This window comes from Herpailurus yagouaroundi, unplaced genomic scaffold, assembly GCF_014898765.1.
Source record: "Herpailurus yagouaroundi ecotype Mexico unplaced genomic scaffold, PumYag 163, whole genome shotgun sequence".
NCBI lineage: Eukaryota > Metazoa > Chordata > Mammalia > Carnivora > Felidae > Herpailurus > Herpailurus yagouaroundi.
Window position 1 is genome coordinate 53,596,811 of NW_024412404.1, and position 16,509 is coordinate 53,613,319.

General features: G+C 42.5%; 1 protein-coding gene across 2 annotated transcripts in view; it reads left to right on the forward strand.

Moving 5' to 3' along the window:
* Positions 1–16,509, forward strand: part of PNLIPRP3 (pancreatic lipase related protein 3) — a 37,034-nt gene that overhangs the window by 7,636 nt on the left and 12,889 nt on the right. Inside the window, exons 2-7 of one of the 2 annotated variants that reach the window (XM_040486570.1) lie at positions 3,725–3,879; positions 8,627–8,746; positions 9,401–9,532; positions 12,056–12,164; positions 16,055–16,174; positions 16,258–16,380. In XM_040486570.1, the coding sequence (XP_040342504.1) occupies positions 3,725–3,879; positions 8,627–8,746; positions 9,401–9,532; positions 12,056–12,164; positions 16,055–16,174; positions 16,258–16,380 (759 nt within the window). The remainder of the gene's footprint in view (positions 1–3,724; positions 3,880–8,626; positions 8,747–9,400; positions 9,533–12,055; positions 12,165–16,054; positions 16,175–16,257; positions 16,381–16,509) is intronic. The other variant, XM_040486571.1, reaches the window with a different exon arrangement.

A 16,509-nucleotide genomic window follows, 5' to 3' on the forward strand; every position in this document is an offset into this window, starting at 1 on the left:
CATTTCTTCACTTCACCATGCATTTTAAACAAAACCATGCATAGTTCTGCAGCCTGCCTTTTCAGCACAACACACTAACATAATCACTGTCATTACAAATTTCATTACAAATCTCTGTAAGCATTTTCAATGGCTGCATAATACCGTTAACGCTACCATTCTAAAACTATATTCTTTGTCATATGGGCCATTTAAGTTATTGGCCCAGTATCAACTTACTGATTTTGTAGCAAACATGTTATTTTTTTTTTAATTTTTTTTTTAACGTTTATTTATTTTTGAGACAGAGAGAGACAGAGAATCAACAGGGGAGGGGCAGAGAGAGAGGGAGGCACAGAATCTGAAGCAGGCTCCAGGCTCCGAGCTGTCAGCACAGAGCCCGACGTGGGGCTAGAACTCACGGACCGCGAGATCATGACCTGAGCCGAAGTCGGCCGCTTAACCGACTGAGCCACCCAGGCGCCCCAAACATGTTATTTTTAAAGAACTATTAATCTTTCCATTTTTTCCCTAAATGGCTTTGATACTTTATAATCTTGATCAGTCTCCTTCATCATATCTAGTTTCTTCTAACTTTATATTCTTTTTATGGGTATTTCCTTATGGAAAAAGGCATAGTGACCAATAACCCTGGTAAGTTACAAACATAAGAAACATACAGTTTTTACAAGTCTTTATTTCAAAATCCAAACTCCTTTCCATAGACTGAATAATGTAGTTGAGAATTTGGGTGTATGGGGGAGGGGGAGACATGGTGTGCAAAAAGCAAGGGCAGCTGGACATTCTAGAAAAAAAACAGAAGGTTGTACTAGAAAGGCACGATCCAAATGTGAACTCATTGATCCAAATTAGAACTGGACATATGTGTGCTTCAACAGAAAAAAAAAAAAACAGAATGGATTCCAGGCATGAGAAATATTGATTGAGGAGCTATAGTAGAGATATATTGAAGAAGGCACATGTTTACACTTACAACAAGAGAAAACAAAGGCAACCAGAGAATCCAGGAAAATGAAAATGCTACAAGAAAAGCATGATCCAAATATGAAGCAAACCAAAATGACACTGATCTCGAGCAATTCATGTCTAAGAAAAGATAATTCATGTGAATATTCCCCTTTTGAAGCGAATGGGTAACCATACAACAAAGTGCAGATAAACAAATGTAATTACAGCATGCTAGCTGGCTCTGAAAGGAAAAATATTTATCTAGTCATAATCGTATAAATTCTGTGTATTGGCTTTCAATTTTTTGGAGCCAGCCTACCCACAAAACATAAAAGACTTAATTATGATCATAGAACAAAGTCTGAATGTTATCAACGTTGACAATATGAAGTCAAAGTGCTGCTGGCGGACCTTGGAAGATGGAAGGGAAGAGAGGTAACGTGGCTTAAAACTTCGTCTTGCAAAGGTAGAGAGTCAGGTTATAAGGAGTATGAGGTATCAATCAAGAAATAGAAGATTACTGGGGCACCTGGGTGGCTCAGTTAAGCTTCCAACTCTTAATTTCGGCTCAGGTCATGATCTCACTCTTCGTGAGTTCAAGTCCACGTTGGGCTCTGCGCTGACAGCAGACTGTCAGTGCCTGAGTGACAGCAGACTGAGACTGCCTGAGATTCTCTGTCTCCCTCTCTGCTCCTCCCCCACTCGTTTGCTCTGTCTCGCAAAAATAAACATTAAAAAAAAGAAATAGATTATTACTATTTCAGTTCACAGTGGAAGCCAGTTAATGAGCTAAAAACAGTGTTATTGACTATAGAGGAGGAGGAGTTGAGACAGCGTGGAGCGCAGGGCTTGTAGGAGCTGTTGTCCCCCAGGAGTTTCAGGCCAGCCCTTGCTTGGCCAGCGCTGGGACGTGCAACCACAGTTCAGCCTGTCTGGCCACTCCCAGAGAAGCTCTGTCAATAGAGACACTAGAGGGACACTGAGGTTCCACGAGGGAGGAAGATGGTGTTCCTTCTTCTCTGCTCCTGGTTCCTGTCTGTTTTTCCAGAAATGACAAATAATCACCCGGGTAGCAGCAGGTGGCTCCAGCTGGCAGTTGTTCAGAAACACCCAGAAGCAGGCACACGGTGCCTACTCAAAGATGCCAGTGCTAGCCAGCCAGCACCCCTCTTCACGGGCCAAACCCCAGCTCTGGAGACAGCACCCCTCCCCGCCAGGGTCTAGCAGCCCTTCCTTCATGTTTCTACAGCTGAATGACTTTTCGGTTTGGTTCTTTGGGTTTGGCTCTTTTTGATTCTTCCACCAGCCTTCCACTAGCAGCTGCTCTCTGCAATTGCCACCTGTGAGCAACTACATGGCCCCCTTTGTGCCTTCAGTTCTCCAACACTTGATTGATAGCAATTCATTGTATTAAACTCTCACAGTTAAAATAACCGGTATGATTTGTTTCTTGCCTTGATCCTGACTGATCCCAAGAATAGGTGGGTTAAATCCTCATTTATTATTGCAGCAAGTTAATAGATCATGTGTGACTAATGTTAATAAATCAAACCTTGGCAGTGTTAGCACATTATATAGAGATGTGGGGGTAACCACGAGAATAACAGCAGACATGTTTAAAAGTAGCCACCTCTAGGGAGAGGGCTGCGTTTGGGAGTGAGCACGGATGTTGCTCATCTGTACAATTTCTTTTTAATGTATAAACATTTGTTTGATTAAAAAAAAATTTAATTCCTTATCCTCTCTCTTCATGTTTAGCGGGTAATCTCATTGTTAGGGAATGGAGAAAATGCAAAATCTCCTAAGATTTTAAAGTAAAATCTGGTGGACTTAAGAGTGAAAGAATTATTCAGCATTTTTTGGTAAGTGAGAAAAGGAAATGCTCAAATTCAAGACTTCAAACAGTTGTAGCCAATACTAATGAATAACCATATATTGAATAAATGCCAACCAATTTAGTAAATCATAATAACACATTGAATACATAATTCAATGCTAAATTGAATAAATAATTATTGTTATAATTGAACAAGTTAAACTATGCCTCCATAAAACAGTATGAAATAAAGTTATTTGCTTTGGGCTGTTAAAAGAAAATGAAAAAGAAAGGCCATGGTGAAAAGATCAATCAAAGTCGGTGGATGACAGAAACATTAAGACTCAGTTTGCCCAAAGCGTCTCATTTTAGACATGAGTGAGGCGAGCTCCAGAAAAGACTTGGTTAAAACTGAATGAAACTTTGCTGTTATCTATACTCCCAGAAGACCGACGTTGGACTCCTACAGTGTGTCAGGCATAGTGCTAGGTCCTGGGGACTCCAGGGTCCATTTCATCCAAAACTTTCAGCCTGATAAGAAAAGACAGAAATTCAGGGAACACACAGTATCCCTCTTATGTCCTGGCCCATTGACAAGGGCTGTCCCGTGTGATAGTTCGTTTAGGCTTCCCAACAAGGCTGTAAGGTAAGTGGTATTCTCTCCACATCACAGAGGAGGAAACTGAGACTCTAAAGAGGCAAAATAATTGCCCAAAGCCAGGAACGTCTGATCCCACAGCCCCTGTGCTCTCATCCGCAACATTGTGATCTACAAGGTCATGGTCATGATATTGGGAGGGTGGTGGGGGAAGGAGAGAGGAGAGCAGGTTTTGAAGAGCATCTCCCCCTAAGTCAGACTTGTTTAACTTCAAGACCAGTTTCAATTAAGCCTCATGGTAGGAAACAACCTCTCTCTGGGCCTGGTTCCTACAATACTGACACTCAATCTTTCTGCCGCAGGAAAAGAAGTTTGCTATGAAAGGGTGGGGTGCTTTAAAGATGGTTTCCCATGGACTGGGACTTTGTCAAGACAGTTGGCAGGTCTACCCTGGTCTCCAGAAGAGATAAACACTCGCTTTCTGCTCTACACGAGACATAATCCCAAAGCTTATCAGGTAAGATAACTTGCTGCCTTCACACATAGGTTATTCCAAGATATAAGATGTAGCTATAGGTTCAGTAGCCTACCCTGGGATAAACTATTGACTTAAAGGCAAATATTTCCTTTTAATATTGTGAGCTAGATTTTTTTTTTCTCATCATACTTGCCCTAGTATTTAAGTATAAAGATTGGTCTGAGTATGTCGTTTCATAGGAGGTAAATTTGATATTTCATTTGATACATATATTAATTGGGAGCTTTCCACATGTAAGACTGTAAATAGGCAACAGGCCCCTCGTGTATTAAATTGAATAAATAAGACAGTGTCCTAAATTTACTATATTAGGGGAAAGGGGGTATATAAATACCTCTGTTGCAGCACAAATTATGATCTGTCACATAAGATACAAACAAAAGAATCTGGGAGCAGTGAGGAAAGGCTTACCTTCCCCTTGAGGGTGGGACAAGAACCAGAAAGGCTTTGAGGAAGACGTGTTTTGAGGTGTGTCCTGAAAGGTGGGAAGGGTTTGCATAAGCAGAGGCAGACAGAGAAATGACAAAAAAAAAAAAAAAAAAAAAAAAGGCGTGGACAAATACATAAAGGAGAGAACATCTGATGAATGACAATATGTTGAGTTAGACTGAAAGGAAGTCCTCAAAATATGGAGTTAGTTAGAAAAGTAGTTTAGAGACAAATTGTATAACTCCTTCCTGGGTATTTTGGATTTCATCCTGTGAGTCAGGGGGTCCCACGGGTAGTTTCTGAAGAGTCATCTGGCTGCAGTGCACCATCTTGACTGGAGGCGGGCAAGCCTGCAGGTGATTTCCTGACTGTTTGGTACTATGCCCCCCAACAGGGTAGCCGTGAGCTACGTGTGGCATTAAAATGGAATAAAATTAAAAATTCAGTTTTTCAGTTGCACCAGCCACATATCAAGTGCTAATAGTCCCATGTGGCTAGTGGCTACCATTTTGGACAGTGCAAACACAGGATATTTCCACCATCACAGAAAGTGCTATTCGCGATTAACTAGAAAACTACGGCGCGATTCCGAATGGACTCGGGGAACTAGCCTGAGCCATGGAATGAACATGAGTATGATAATAGAAAATTGACATGATAAACATCATAAACTGCCTGGAGATTTTACACATGAGTTATGGGAAGAATAATGACCCTTTTAACAAGAAAACTTGATTGGGGATGCCAGAGAATGAGTTACATGTTGGACGAGTGAGGTTCGTGTAGGCTATTGGAGATTTTCGTCTTGCAACTCTGTGGGAATCTAGACCTGGAAAAATAGGATCCAAAGTCTTTTACCCAGTGGTGAGAGTTGAAACCCAAGAATGATGTTCTCTTAGGGGCAGAGAAAAAACAAAGCATGATACTAGACCCAGGTGGAGCGCGAGCCAGAGAAAGAGCACTCCCCAGTGCAATGACATTTCCAGTTTTTACCTTCACCTATAAAACTTTGAGGCTTACTTTCCATCAGACCCAGCCGAGACAGCCTTCTGCTCTGCCTTCTTACAAACAGGATCTGATTTGTAGCTGTCTACGTACCAGACACATACACGGGGACACACGACTCTTCACTGACATGTGCCATTTGCGCTGTAGATGACGGCTCTATCTAAAACAAAGAAGAAAAATTCTTATTTTGGGTATGGAGAAACTTACAAAGCAACTGTACCTAAAAATTTGATTTTTATAACTATCAAGAAGCGAAGAGAGGAATATCGTTCAGCCTTTAAAAGAAATGACATTATGGTAGATGCTACAACATGGATGAACCTTAGAAACATTTTGTTAAGTTAAATCAGCTAGACACAAAAGGACAAACATGGTATAATTCCAGTTATATGAAACACCTATTTGAATAGTCACATTCATAGAGATGGAAAGCAGAATAATAGTTACCAGGGGCTAGGGGAGGTGATAATGGAGAGTTACTGTTTAATGGGTGCAGGATTTCAGTTTAGGATGATAGGCAATTCCTCGAGAGGGATGGTGTTGATGGTTGCACAACAATGTGAGTGACTTCACGTTACTGAATTGTATACTTGAAAATGGTTAAAATGGTAATTTTTACATTACATATACTTTACCACAATTTTTTAAATGTAAAGAGAATCTATGTTGAATAAAAATGTTTTGGAGCACCTTCACTGTTTGCTTAGGACTTCCAGGGTGTATGTGTGCATTCAGGACTAACTATACCCCTAGTCTTGACTTTAAGTCCTCATAGGACTCATGGGTCCTTTCACTTTCTGCACAGTGGCCATGCACCTGAAGTTTTGTAGAGAACGGGCACTAAAACAGGTGATGAAGGTCAGTCTTTAGGACAGTCTGGGCCCTAAAGGCAATGAAGAGAATATCAGACACTGAGCACTTTCCTAATAAAGGGACCATGAAAACAATGTTACTCATATCTTTACCACTCCCTTCCATTTGGAAAAACCCATGTGACAAACCAGATCTGTACTTGAATTTTGCAATGGATGGAAGCCTAAGGGTTTGTTGTTAGAGTGTTTTATAACAACAGTGAGGATATAGGATGAGTCAGGATGCAGTAGTAAAAACCAGAATTGACCCATATGCTACACTGTGCAAATCTGACTTCGTTTATGAGGAAGCAGAGGTAAACTGTGCAATGGTTTAATGTACTCTTTTCTCAGATAGAGGAATTGTTAAAGCTGAACATGGTGCAATAAACTTGACTCTTCTGAGAGTCATAGGTCTTCACAGCTACATTTCTGCAAGAATAAAACCAACTTACTGTCCCCCAGAGTGGCTCATGCAGTCGCTGCTGGTGATGCACATTTGACATAATCATGGTAGTTTCTGTGCCTGCAGCTTTTCTCCAGGCTAGAACATATCTAACCAGTGACTACTTTTGACGTACTAGAAACGAGATCATCCAGTCATGCTTTGTAGGATGGGTTGATCTCATTCCAGTTAGGTTCTAACTCCTCAAAGATAAGAACGTTCCAAGTAAAGGCCTGAGCACCCAGCTAAACACTGAGACTTTAACTAGCCCTTTCTCTGGATGACCTGTTCTGTCCCAACACCCTTTTAAGGTTCTGTCCTTGTGATGGCAGAATCTGAGTTGTCTTCTTTGAGTTGATTCCATGATGTTGTTTCAAGTTTCACATTTTCTAAGTTAGTATGCCACTTCATAGGGGTGTGCCAGATGGGCATACAAAGTGAAAAATAGTGTTTTTTTTCTACCTTTTCTATTTTATTAAATTCTTCCAGGGCTTTTGTGACAGTGGAGGATGGTCGGACCTCACAATCCTTGTCAGATTGCTACCTTGAAGCTATCACAAGGTCCCGCTTCCCGCGAGTCTCATGATGGGGAAAGATGAAACAAACTTTCTCTACCAAATTCCTTTTCCCAAATAAGACTCTTTTGAGGGGGAGCATAGAAGTAGAAACACAGTTGGTGTTTAAGGGACTTCAGCTGGAATTGGAATGAGCATTTGGATTCCTTTAGGTATATAGATGGACAAAGGTTTCTGCACTAGAATTCCATTATTTAGCAAAACGGTGTTTCCAGGAAGGCCCAGGTACACTTGATTTTATTATCTGCCTCAGCAAATCCCACATCTGCCCTGGGCCCTATCAGCAAAGAACAGTAGGATCGGATCCTCACTGGAGAGCTCAGTGGTGAAGCACATGACTTCAGAGAAAGACCATGAGGGTTTCAGCCCCCACTCCAGGACTCAGCCCCCACTCCAGGTGCTTCGGGGCAAGTGACTTCTCATCATGTTCTTTCCTAATCTGTAAAGTTAGTGCCTACCTCACAGTGTTGTGAAAGTTAAATGAGCTACTCTACAAAGTACTTCGAACAATTCCCAGCATGTAGGCACATCTAAGTGTAGCTCTATTACAATTGCCATGTAAACTAATTTAGGATTCTCATAATTGTTTGCTCACCATCTTGGGAGATACTTTAGCCGGCAAGTTATATGATTAATTGCACGTTACTATTAATCACAGGTAGCTGGTAGTAGGCTCTTTGTTTGAATTTCATAGGTATCTAAATGTGTTGCTTTCCAGTGGTAGGATTCACCATTGTCAAATTTGCAGTTTGCTGATTAGACTATTCACTTGTTCTCAAAATAGAATTTTGCGCATTTCTTCTATTGTGCCTTTTCATTTTTCTCTTAATAATGAAATTACTTAAATTCATCATATCACTTAAATTGAGTTTGGTTATAAAAAGAATCCAACAAAACCCAAGAAGTACAAAAGAGCATTTAATGTAATTACATAAAATTATCGTTAGCTGTTGTATTGCACATGGTGCGATCCTAACCTCTATTCTGCATTCTTAAAGTGGGGTGAACAATCTGTTTTTGCCACCTTTGTAGCATGCTTTTAAGCCTCAAGTAACACGCTACTCATGAATCACGTTGGCAACAGAGAAGTGCTGTACAAAAGTAAGGCTGACAGAAGTCCTGACTGAAACTGACCCAACACAGTCCTAAAGCCCTGACCTAAACAGTGCCTTAAAACCACACACTTGCCCTTCCTGGTGATTAAGTTTGTATTTTGTATTTTATAACACATTAATAACTCCTTAGTAGTTTGCAGTGTGTCACAGTAACTACTTCTTTGGTTAAAATGTTTTCAATAAGGCTGTTAACAATCCAATTTAGTGGAAGACTTTTGAGCAGACAGAATAATTCTACTAAATATCAAATAATTTTAAATTCTTTTTTTTTTTTTAACCTTCATCCCTTTTCGCTTGAAATAGGAGATCAGTGCAGTTAATTATCGAACTATCCAAGCCTCACACTTTGGGACAGACAAGATGACCCATATCAACATACCCGGATGGAAATCAGATGGAAAATGGCAGCAAGACATGTGCAAAGTATGATGTGAATAAACTCTTCCCTCTACTAGACAAAAGCTCTATGTTTAATGGGAATGTACTTCACATACATTAATGCCCATTCATGGAGATCCCTCCATTCAGTTACTCACATTGTCCTTGTCCCAAGGCCCCAGGTGAATTATCCATTTCCCATTTATGCTCACTTATTATGAATTGCGTAGATTATCAGGGGAGCATATTCTTTTAATAATTATTCTTTGATAAATTCTCACTTTTGACAAAAGATTAAATGATGCGATAAATTTCTCACTTAAGGGCGAAAATTTTCCAGGTTCACTCCAAGAAATTAATTTTCCTCTCTGGTACTCAAGATTAATAGAGTGCTAACATAGTAAGCAATTATTTATAAGGCCATATAGTATAGTAGAGTCAGGCCGCCTTAATTCATACCATGGTTCTACTTACTATGATCCTGGGCAAGTTTAATGAATCTATTTGTGCTTCCGATTCCATATCTGTAACTGGGGATGAAATCAGTTCATACATGTAAAAGGGTTAGGACAGGACCTAGCATGTAAGAGGTTTTCAGTACCTGGTAGTGTTATTTCTTATTATGGAATCCCTTGTTCGGTCACTTTGGTTTTCTTCAATTCTTATCTCTCCGAGACTTGTAATAAATCTTTGCCCCAGGTGCTACTCAAAGTGGAAGATGTGAACTGCATTAACGTAGACTGGATTAACGGTTCACTGGAATATATCCATGCGGTAAACAACCTCCGCGTTGTTGGTGCCGAGGTGGCATATCTTACTGACGTTCTCATGGTAAGAAAAGTTGAGTGTTAAATTTTTTTTTTTAATATTTGTTTGTTTTTGAGAGAGAGAGAGAGAGAGAGTCAGAGCGTGAGCGGGGGAGGGGCAGAGAGAGGGGGAGACACGGAATCCGAAGCAGGCTCCAGGCTCTGAGCAGAGAGCCCCATGCGGGACCCAGACTCACGTTAAGATCATGACCTGGGCCAAAGTTGGACGTTTAACCAACTGAGACACCCAGGTGCCCCAAAAGTTGATTTTTTCAAAAATTATGTGTAATTGGTTTTGCATCATAACACCAAGAATTTGGGTCAGTTGTATGGCTTTTATATTAGCTTACACAAATTCTGAACAGGTGGGATACTATAAGCATTCCTGTATGGTGACTGGAAAAGGGAGATTACTTCCTGGGAAAGAAGCGCCTGTGGTTCTACAAAGCGCCACTTGGTGGCAGTGTCCCTTCACAGGCTCCTCACCAAATGCTTCTCCACCCCCACCCCCAAGGTGGCCTCCTGGGTCAACTTGCAGGACCCTCTCATGCTGGGTAGTTTTTGTTGCATTGTAAACCTATCTTTGATGATGAGAAACTGTTCCCCTCTTATGAATGTTATTTGTTTAGAATGTGAAATACATTTTCCTCCAGAAATTGGGTTCTACGGCAGTGAATTAATTAGGTCTGTAGTCCAGTCCAGGCACAATGACCTATACGTTTTCTAAAAGAATCAAGTAGACTTTGCTATTTATGAGGGATATACCCTGAGACATTTATAAATCTCCGAATGCCCTGCCATAATGGAAAGTAATTTCCCACCATAAAATGCAGTGAAGGAAAATCTAAAGATTTATGACCCTTTCAGACTCTTAAGGAGGGTTCATTCATTCACTCAACAAAGATTTTTCTCTGCACTTGCTGTGGGCTGGGCACCGTTCTAGTCCCCGAAGGTACACGGCAAGCGAGACCGTGTTCCTGCTCTGACAAAGCATGGGGACGGTGCTGTGAATGAGTCCAAGGCAACGGGGTGGAGAGAGACTGGAGCCACAGCTAACCTAGATGGGAGGCCATGGGAGGTGATATTGGGACCCCGAGCGCAGTGAGGGGTCAGGGAGCCAAGTGCTCACCTGCTCCCCCACACCGCTCGGCAGCTCTTCCTGCTGCCAAAGGAGACCAGGGCACAAGAAGATACTTAGAATGGGTCCTTGTACCCAAAGGATGAAATCAGATTCATCTCCTCTTTGAGAAAAAGTCGTCCTAAACTTTCGTGAATTGTTTTGTTGACCCTGAGGCCTGAGCTGTGGATTTTTCTAGGGCCTGGACAAAAAGTAGGAGTGGCTCGTAGGAGAGGAAATGTCTGTTGGACTGAAGGGGAAAGCATTTGCTGAGCTAAATGTGCAGGAAATTGATGGAGACAGAGGAGGGGAAGACTGAGGGCGAGGAGGGCTGATCTCAGATACCAGGGCTGGAGAGGAGCCCAGGAAAGAAAGCAGAGATTTCAAAGGACAGCAGCAGTGGAAGGTAGGCTGCCTAAGGACCAGGAGACATCCTGGGCAGCCATTCCCCTGTGAACCAGAGAGAAAATACTCTTTATAAAGCAGCACAGATTATTGTCATTACTGTCATTATTTTCCATCACCGCAAAAATAAAAAGTGGAACATTTGATCAAATGACACATTTATCCAAGTGAAGGCGATTGCTTGATATTCACTATTATCATGAAGAGAACTTGAAGCTTAGATAAAACTAAAAATGCGTGCTCCTTTGTTCCCCTTTAAGTTGAGTGAGTGTGTGTGTGTGTGTGTGTGTGTGTAACTCTTAGGGACATAGCCATTTTGTGAATATTCTTAAAAACTCCTCTTTGAAGACCAAAGTCATCCCAGACATTTGATCAAGTCGCCTTCAACTGGAGGAGACAGACACAGGTAGGGTAGGTAACAGCCTGGGTCTGACTGCCTTTGGCCTGTATTGGGAAGATGCGGGAAGGGTTGGGTCTCAGGAAGAATGGACATGGGCTGAGAGCCACAGATGCCATTTCTGGGCTGTTCTTTTCCGGAGGGCCTTGAGGCTGCTTAGCACAGCGGGAAGAACCTGACAGAAGCCATTCCTCCAGGCCTGCCTGGTGCTTGCTCCTGCAGCCAGATGAGGAAGTGGGTGGATGTGGGGGCCACGTTGTCACCTGACTGGTCCCCAGTCTGTGTGCGAGAAGGACAATTATGCCAAGCATATGTCAAGAAAATGTAAGCCACTCCACGTGGTCTTTTAAAAATACGTGAGGGGCGCCTGGGTGGCGCAGTCGGTTGAGCGTCCGACTTCAGCCAGGTCACGATCTCGCGGTCCGTGAGTTCGAGCCCCGCGTCGGGCTCTGGGCTGATGGCTCGGAGCCTGGAGCCTGTTTCCGATTCTGTGTCTCCCTCTCTCTCTGCCCCTCCCCCGTTCATGCTCTGTCTCTCTCTGTCCCCAAAAAAAAAAAAAAAGAAGAAAAAAAAAAAACCGTTGGGAAAAAAAAAATACTTGTTCTGTTTTCCTTTAAAATCCCTACCAGAAAAAGTTTGGATATTCTCCTTCAAAAGTGCACTTGATTGGCCACAGCGTGGGAGCACATCTGGCTGGGGAAGCTGGGTCAAGGGTACCAGGCCTTGGAAGAATAACTGGTAAGCTTGCGCTGGAGTTGGGCCTTGAATTTGTTTACACACAAAATCAAGTATCTGACGCACCGAGTGAAGTAGCAGAAGCGAATGTCAGGTAGGAGAAAATGGGACTCAACTAAAGTAAAACATAAAAGTGTTTTCAAAGTATGAGCGTGCAGATCCACGTTCAGGAGTGTTCACGGCAGCATTATCTGGGGCAGCAAAGTCATGGCAACTGTGACCGCCCAGCTGTGGAGGGTGGCTGACGCATTCTGACACACACACCACGCTTTGCAACGCTGCACCACTAGCTAATACAGAGGATGAGTTAGAGTCCGGCTGATGGTCCTGGAATGGCGTCTGTGACGCATCTGGGTCGCCACTCACAATGGGTGCTGCCTCTGTGGGACTCGTTGAAGGCCTGTGCCCAGGCTGTTCCAGTGGCTAAAATGTTGGATATTACTCCTGGATACACCGTTAAGGCTAAAAACAAATCGCAGAGGCAAGTGTGGACGACGAATTAGTATGAATTAGTTTATACTGTGGATTCGGTTTTTTGAGGATGATAATTAATCATATCCGTTCCCTGCACTCTGACTTCCAAGATGGATGGAGATGGAAATATCAGCTCTGACATCAACGGGTTGGGCTGGCCTCTGTCTCCTCTGCCTTCCCAACCAACAACACTCTGTGGGCACGCATCATGTCTCCCTGTCTGCTTTTCACCTCTCCGTGCCCTGGCCCTGGACCCGGTTCAGGCTCTCTTCATCTCTTGCCTGGATTTGGCCGCTCGCGGCTGGTCCCCCAGCCCAGTCCCCCACAAGTACTGCCAAGTCATCATGTTTCCAAATACAGGCCGTGTCACTCACTGCTGGAACTTTCCATTGCCCAAAGCCTCTTAGCTGGTGATGGAAATAGTTCATGTTTCATTGGGGCCTTTCATAGTTCTGTGCCCTAGCGCATGCTATTGCCTAAACAGCCACTATTCATCCTTCAAGATTCATTTCAAAAGCACCTTCCTCAGGCTGAGCTAATTCTCTGTGCTTACCATACCCTTTGAAATATGCCTCTATTATATCTGGAAACGCAACTATTGTATTGCATGGTCTTACAATTATTCATGCACCTGTCGTTCTTGATAGACTCTGAACTACCTAGAAAGTCTCCCTCACCCCCACCCTACCCGGGCACATACGAGGCACACATTTCCTGTCGGTTAAAACAATATACATACATACATACACACACATACATACATATGCTTTAAATTCAAATTTGAACATTACGTATTTTTTCCTAAAACTAGTTAAGAACTCCAAATTGGGTACAAAGGGTTTTGCCTCTGCAGCTCTTAGTACAGCAGGTTTTTTTTTCCCACTGAACACTTCCTCTTTCTCCTAGTTCCCAAATCCCAGACCTAGCACCAGCCCACCGCCACCCTTCTTTCTGGAGATAATAAACTGTATTTTTATTCTGAAGTCATTGGGTAGCAAAAATCCCCCTTGGCTCTAAGTTTTCAAGCCTGGGGAAAGAAGAAATGAGCACAGTGTGTGAAGTCAGAAGTTCACGGGGCCTACCCAACCTTGGGCATGTCAGCCATAAAAGAAAGGGAAGAATATTGCTATTCATGTATTGAAAATCACGCTGGGTTACAATAAATTTGTGAAGATTTTGCCTTTCTCAATTTTGATTCCAAAAATCAGAAACTGTCTAACTCCAAATTTTTTCCTGCCAAGTGAATTACCCTGTTGAGTAAATAGAAAACACTACATTTTTTTAAATGTTTATTTCTTTTTGGGAGAGAGAGCACAAGCGGGGGAGGGCCAGAGAGAGGGGCGCACAGAGGATTGGGCTCCTTGCTGACAACAGCAAGCCTGATGTGGGGCTCAAACTCACACAACCAACTGAGCCCCCCAGGCACCCCAGGAAACGCATTTTAAATGTCTCTAAAGTCCAAAGATTGCTATAACTTGGATGTCCCGACCTATATTCCTTCCGAGTGGTTAATTTTTGAACAATCATGTTCCTTGAGTGACCAAAGAACTGAACTTCAAGAAAGATACTAGCTTTATAATAAAACCAGTTAAAAGCAAAATTAAATGATAGATTTTTTTAAGTTTATTTACAGAAAGAGAGAGTAAGCATGAGCAGGGGAGGGGCAGAGAGGGAGAGAGAGAACCTCAAGCAGGCTCCATGCTGTCAGCGCAGAGCCCGAAGCAGGGCTTGATCCCATGAACCGAGAGATCATGACCTGAGCCAAAGTCAGGAGTCTGACGCGTAACCTACCAAGTCACCCGCGTGTCCCTAAATGATAGATTTTAAGACACCTGTAAGTTGAACCTTCTGTTGCCTTTCCTCCAGAGACACGCTAGAACCAAAAATCCAGGATCCCCTCTTCCCTGCTATTTGCCTGTCCTCCGATCGATAGAGTCTGAAGTGTGTCTGCTATATTTGGATACATCTCTACAGGGCTCTTGACTCCATCAGAAGTTTGTAACTAACCAGTAATTGTACACTAAACACACAGACAGCCAGACAGACTTCCTAAAGTTGAAGGTTGATTATGAGGCAGGTAAATGCTGCTGTGTCCCAGGAGTGTGGTGTGCAAATATTCACTTCCCACTCATGCCACATGTCCACAGGGGGCTGTGCTCTGGGGTCCTCTCCAATCTAGGATCCAGTCTCCACTTCACAGCAAAAAGATTTTGCTAAAATATAGATAGATCTCTCCTGTTGCAAACTTGTGAGAGCTTCCCATTGCCAACCAGATCACGTCCAAACCCTTTCCCATGGTTCAGGTTACATCCGGCTCCTGCTTGTAATGCTGTCTTCATCTTTCACCCAGTTCTAAAGCTCTGCACACCAGCCTCAAAATCTGGTTCACTATATAGTTTCCCAAATGTGCTTAACTGCCACACCTGGAGGCCATGGAGAGTCTCTTTTTTACCCCCGGAGGTCTGGTGACCCCTCTTGACCCTGGCAGACTCTTCTGGGCCCTCAGACCTCTGCTTGTATTTCCCATCTCCAGCAGAAGCATGCCCCAATTTCCCAAGACTGGTTTACATGTCACTTCCCTGTGCTTGCAAAAGACCAATGCTCACCTCTGTCTCTGCACTGAGCGGATTGGGGTGCCTTCCTCACCAGATGGAAAAATCCTTGAGGACAAGGCTAGGCCTTATTCCTTGCATCCAAGTGCTAAACCTGGCACATATTAAGTGCTCGATAAATAATTGTCAGATGTGTAAATGAGTAGGTATGTGAATGGTCATAACATCTTAGGGACCTCTAGATATCTTTCCTTTATCTTTATTAGACATTTGACCAGGGGACGGTGGGCTGAGGGTATAGACACTTGGGCTCTTAGTCTATTTTGCTTCCAATGTATGGTGACCTTGTCAAGTCACTGCACTTTCCTGGACGTCAAGCTTTTCATTTGTGATATAATGAAGTGAAACTAAGTGAGCCATAGCTGAAAACTAGGATTCTGTTACTTTAAGTGTGTGGCTTTGTAGATTCACGTTTACACATTGAAGAGCTCTTATCTTTTATTTTTGTTTTTACGTACAGATGTTGCTTTTGATATCATCCGCAATCCATAAGTTTAATTATGAATATGGTAGTCTCTGTACAGACCCAGAATAGCCTCTTTGATTTTTCTGACATTATTGGCTCTTTTTGCCATTGACTAGATACAGCCCTTCTTGTATATAGGAATCTGATATTGTAATATATTGAGACCTGCATTTATATACTCAATTTGTATGTCTATACTTAGCCTTGGGTGGCGTTTGACCTATATAAATCTTATAGGAATGACTACCTTGCCTTTATCATCTGTACTTCCAAAATAACACTATCAGTATCCTCTTGTATAGAACATGTTTTGGCTTAAAAGACATTATGCTTTTTCCCAGGGTTGGACCCAGCTGGGCCATATTTCCACAACACTCCGAATGAAGTTAGGCTGGACCCTTCCGATGCCAGCTTTGTTGATGTTATTCATACAAATGCAGTTCGCTTACTCTTTGAGTTTGGTAAGTTTTTAAAACAAACAGAAACTACACTGAAGCGTGGAAGAGAATTTTAGAAGCACTTATCCTGCTTTTAACGATTTCAGGTGCTGGGACTATTAATGCTTGTGGTCACCTTGACTTTTACCCAAATGGAGGGAAGCACATGCCAGGATGTGAAGACTTAATTACACCTTTGTTTAGCTTTGATTTCAATGCTTATAAGGAAGGTAAATACTTTCTAAACTATGAAGCTGGCTGTTATATATTCAGCTCCCTCGTTGGACAGGATCCACACCTTTTCGCACATAATATACTCTAAAAATAGACTTTCGTGCAAAACACAGTCACATGTATGA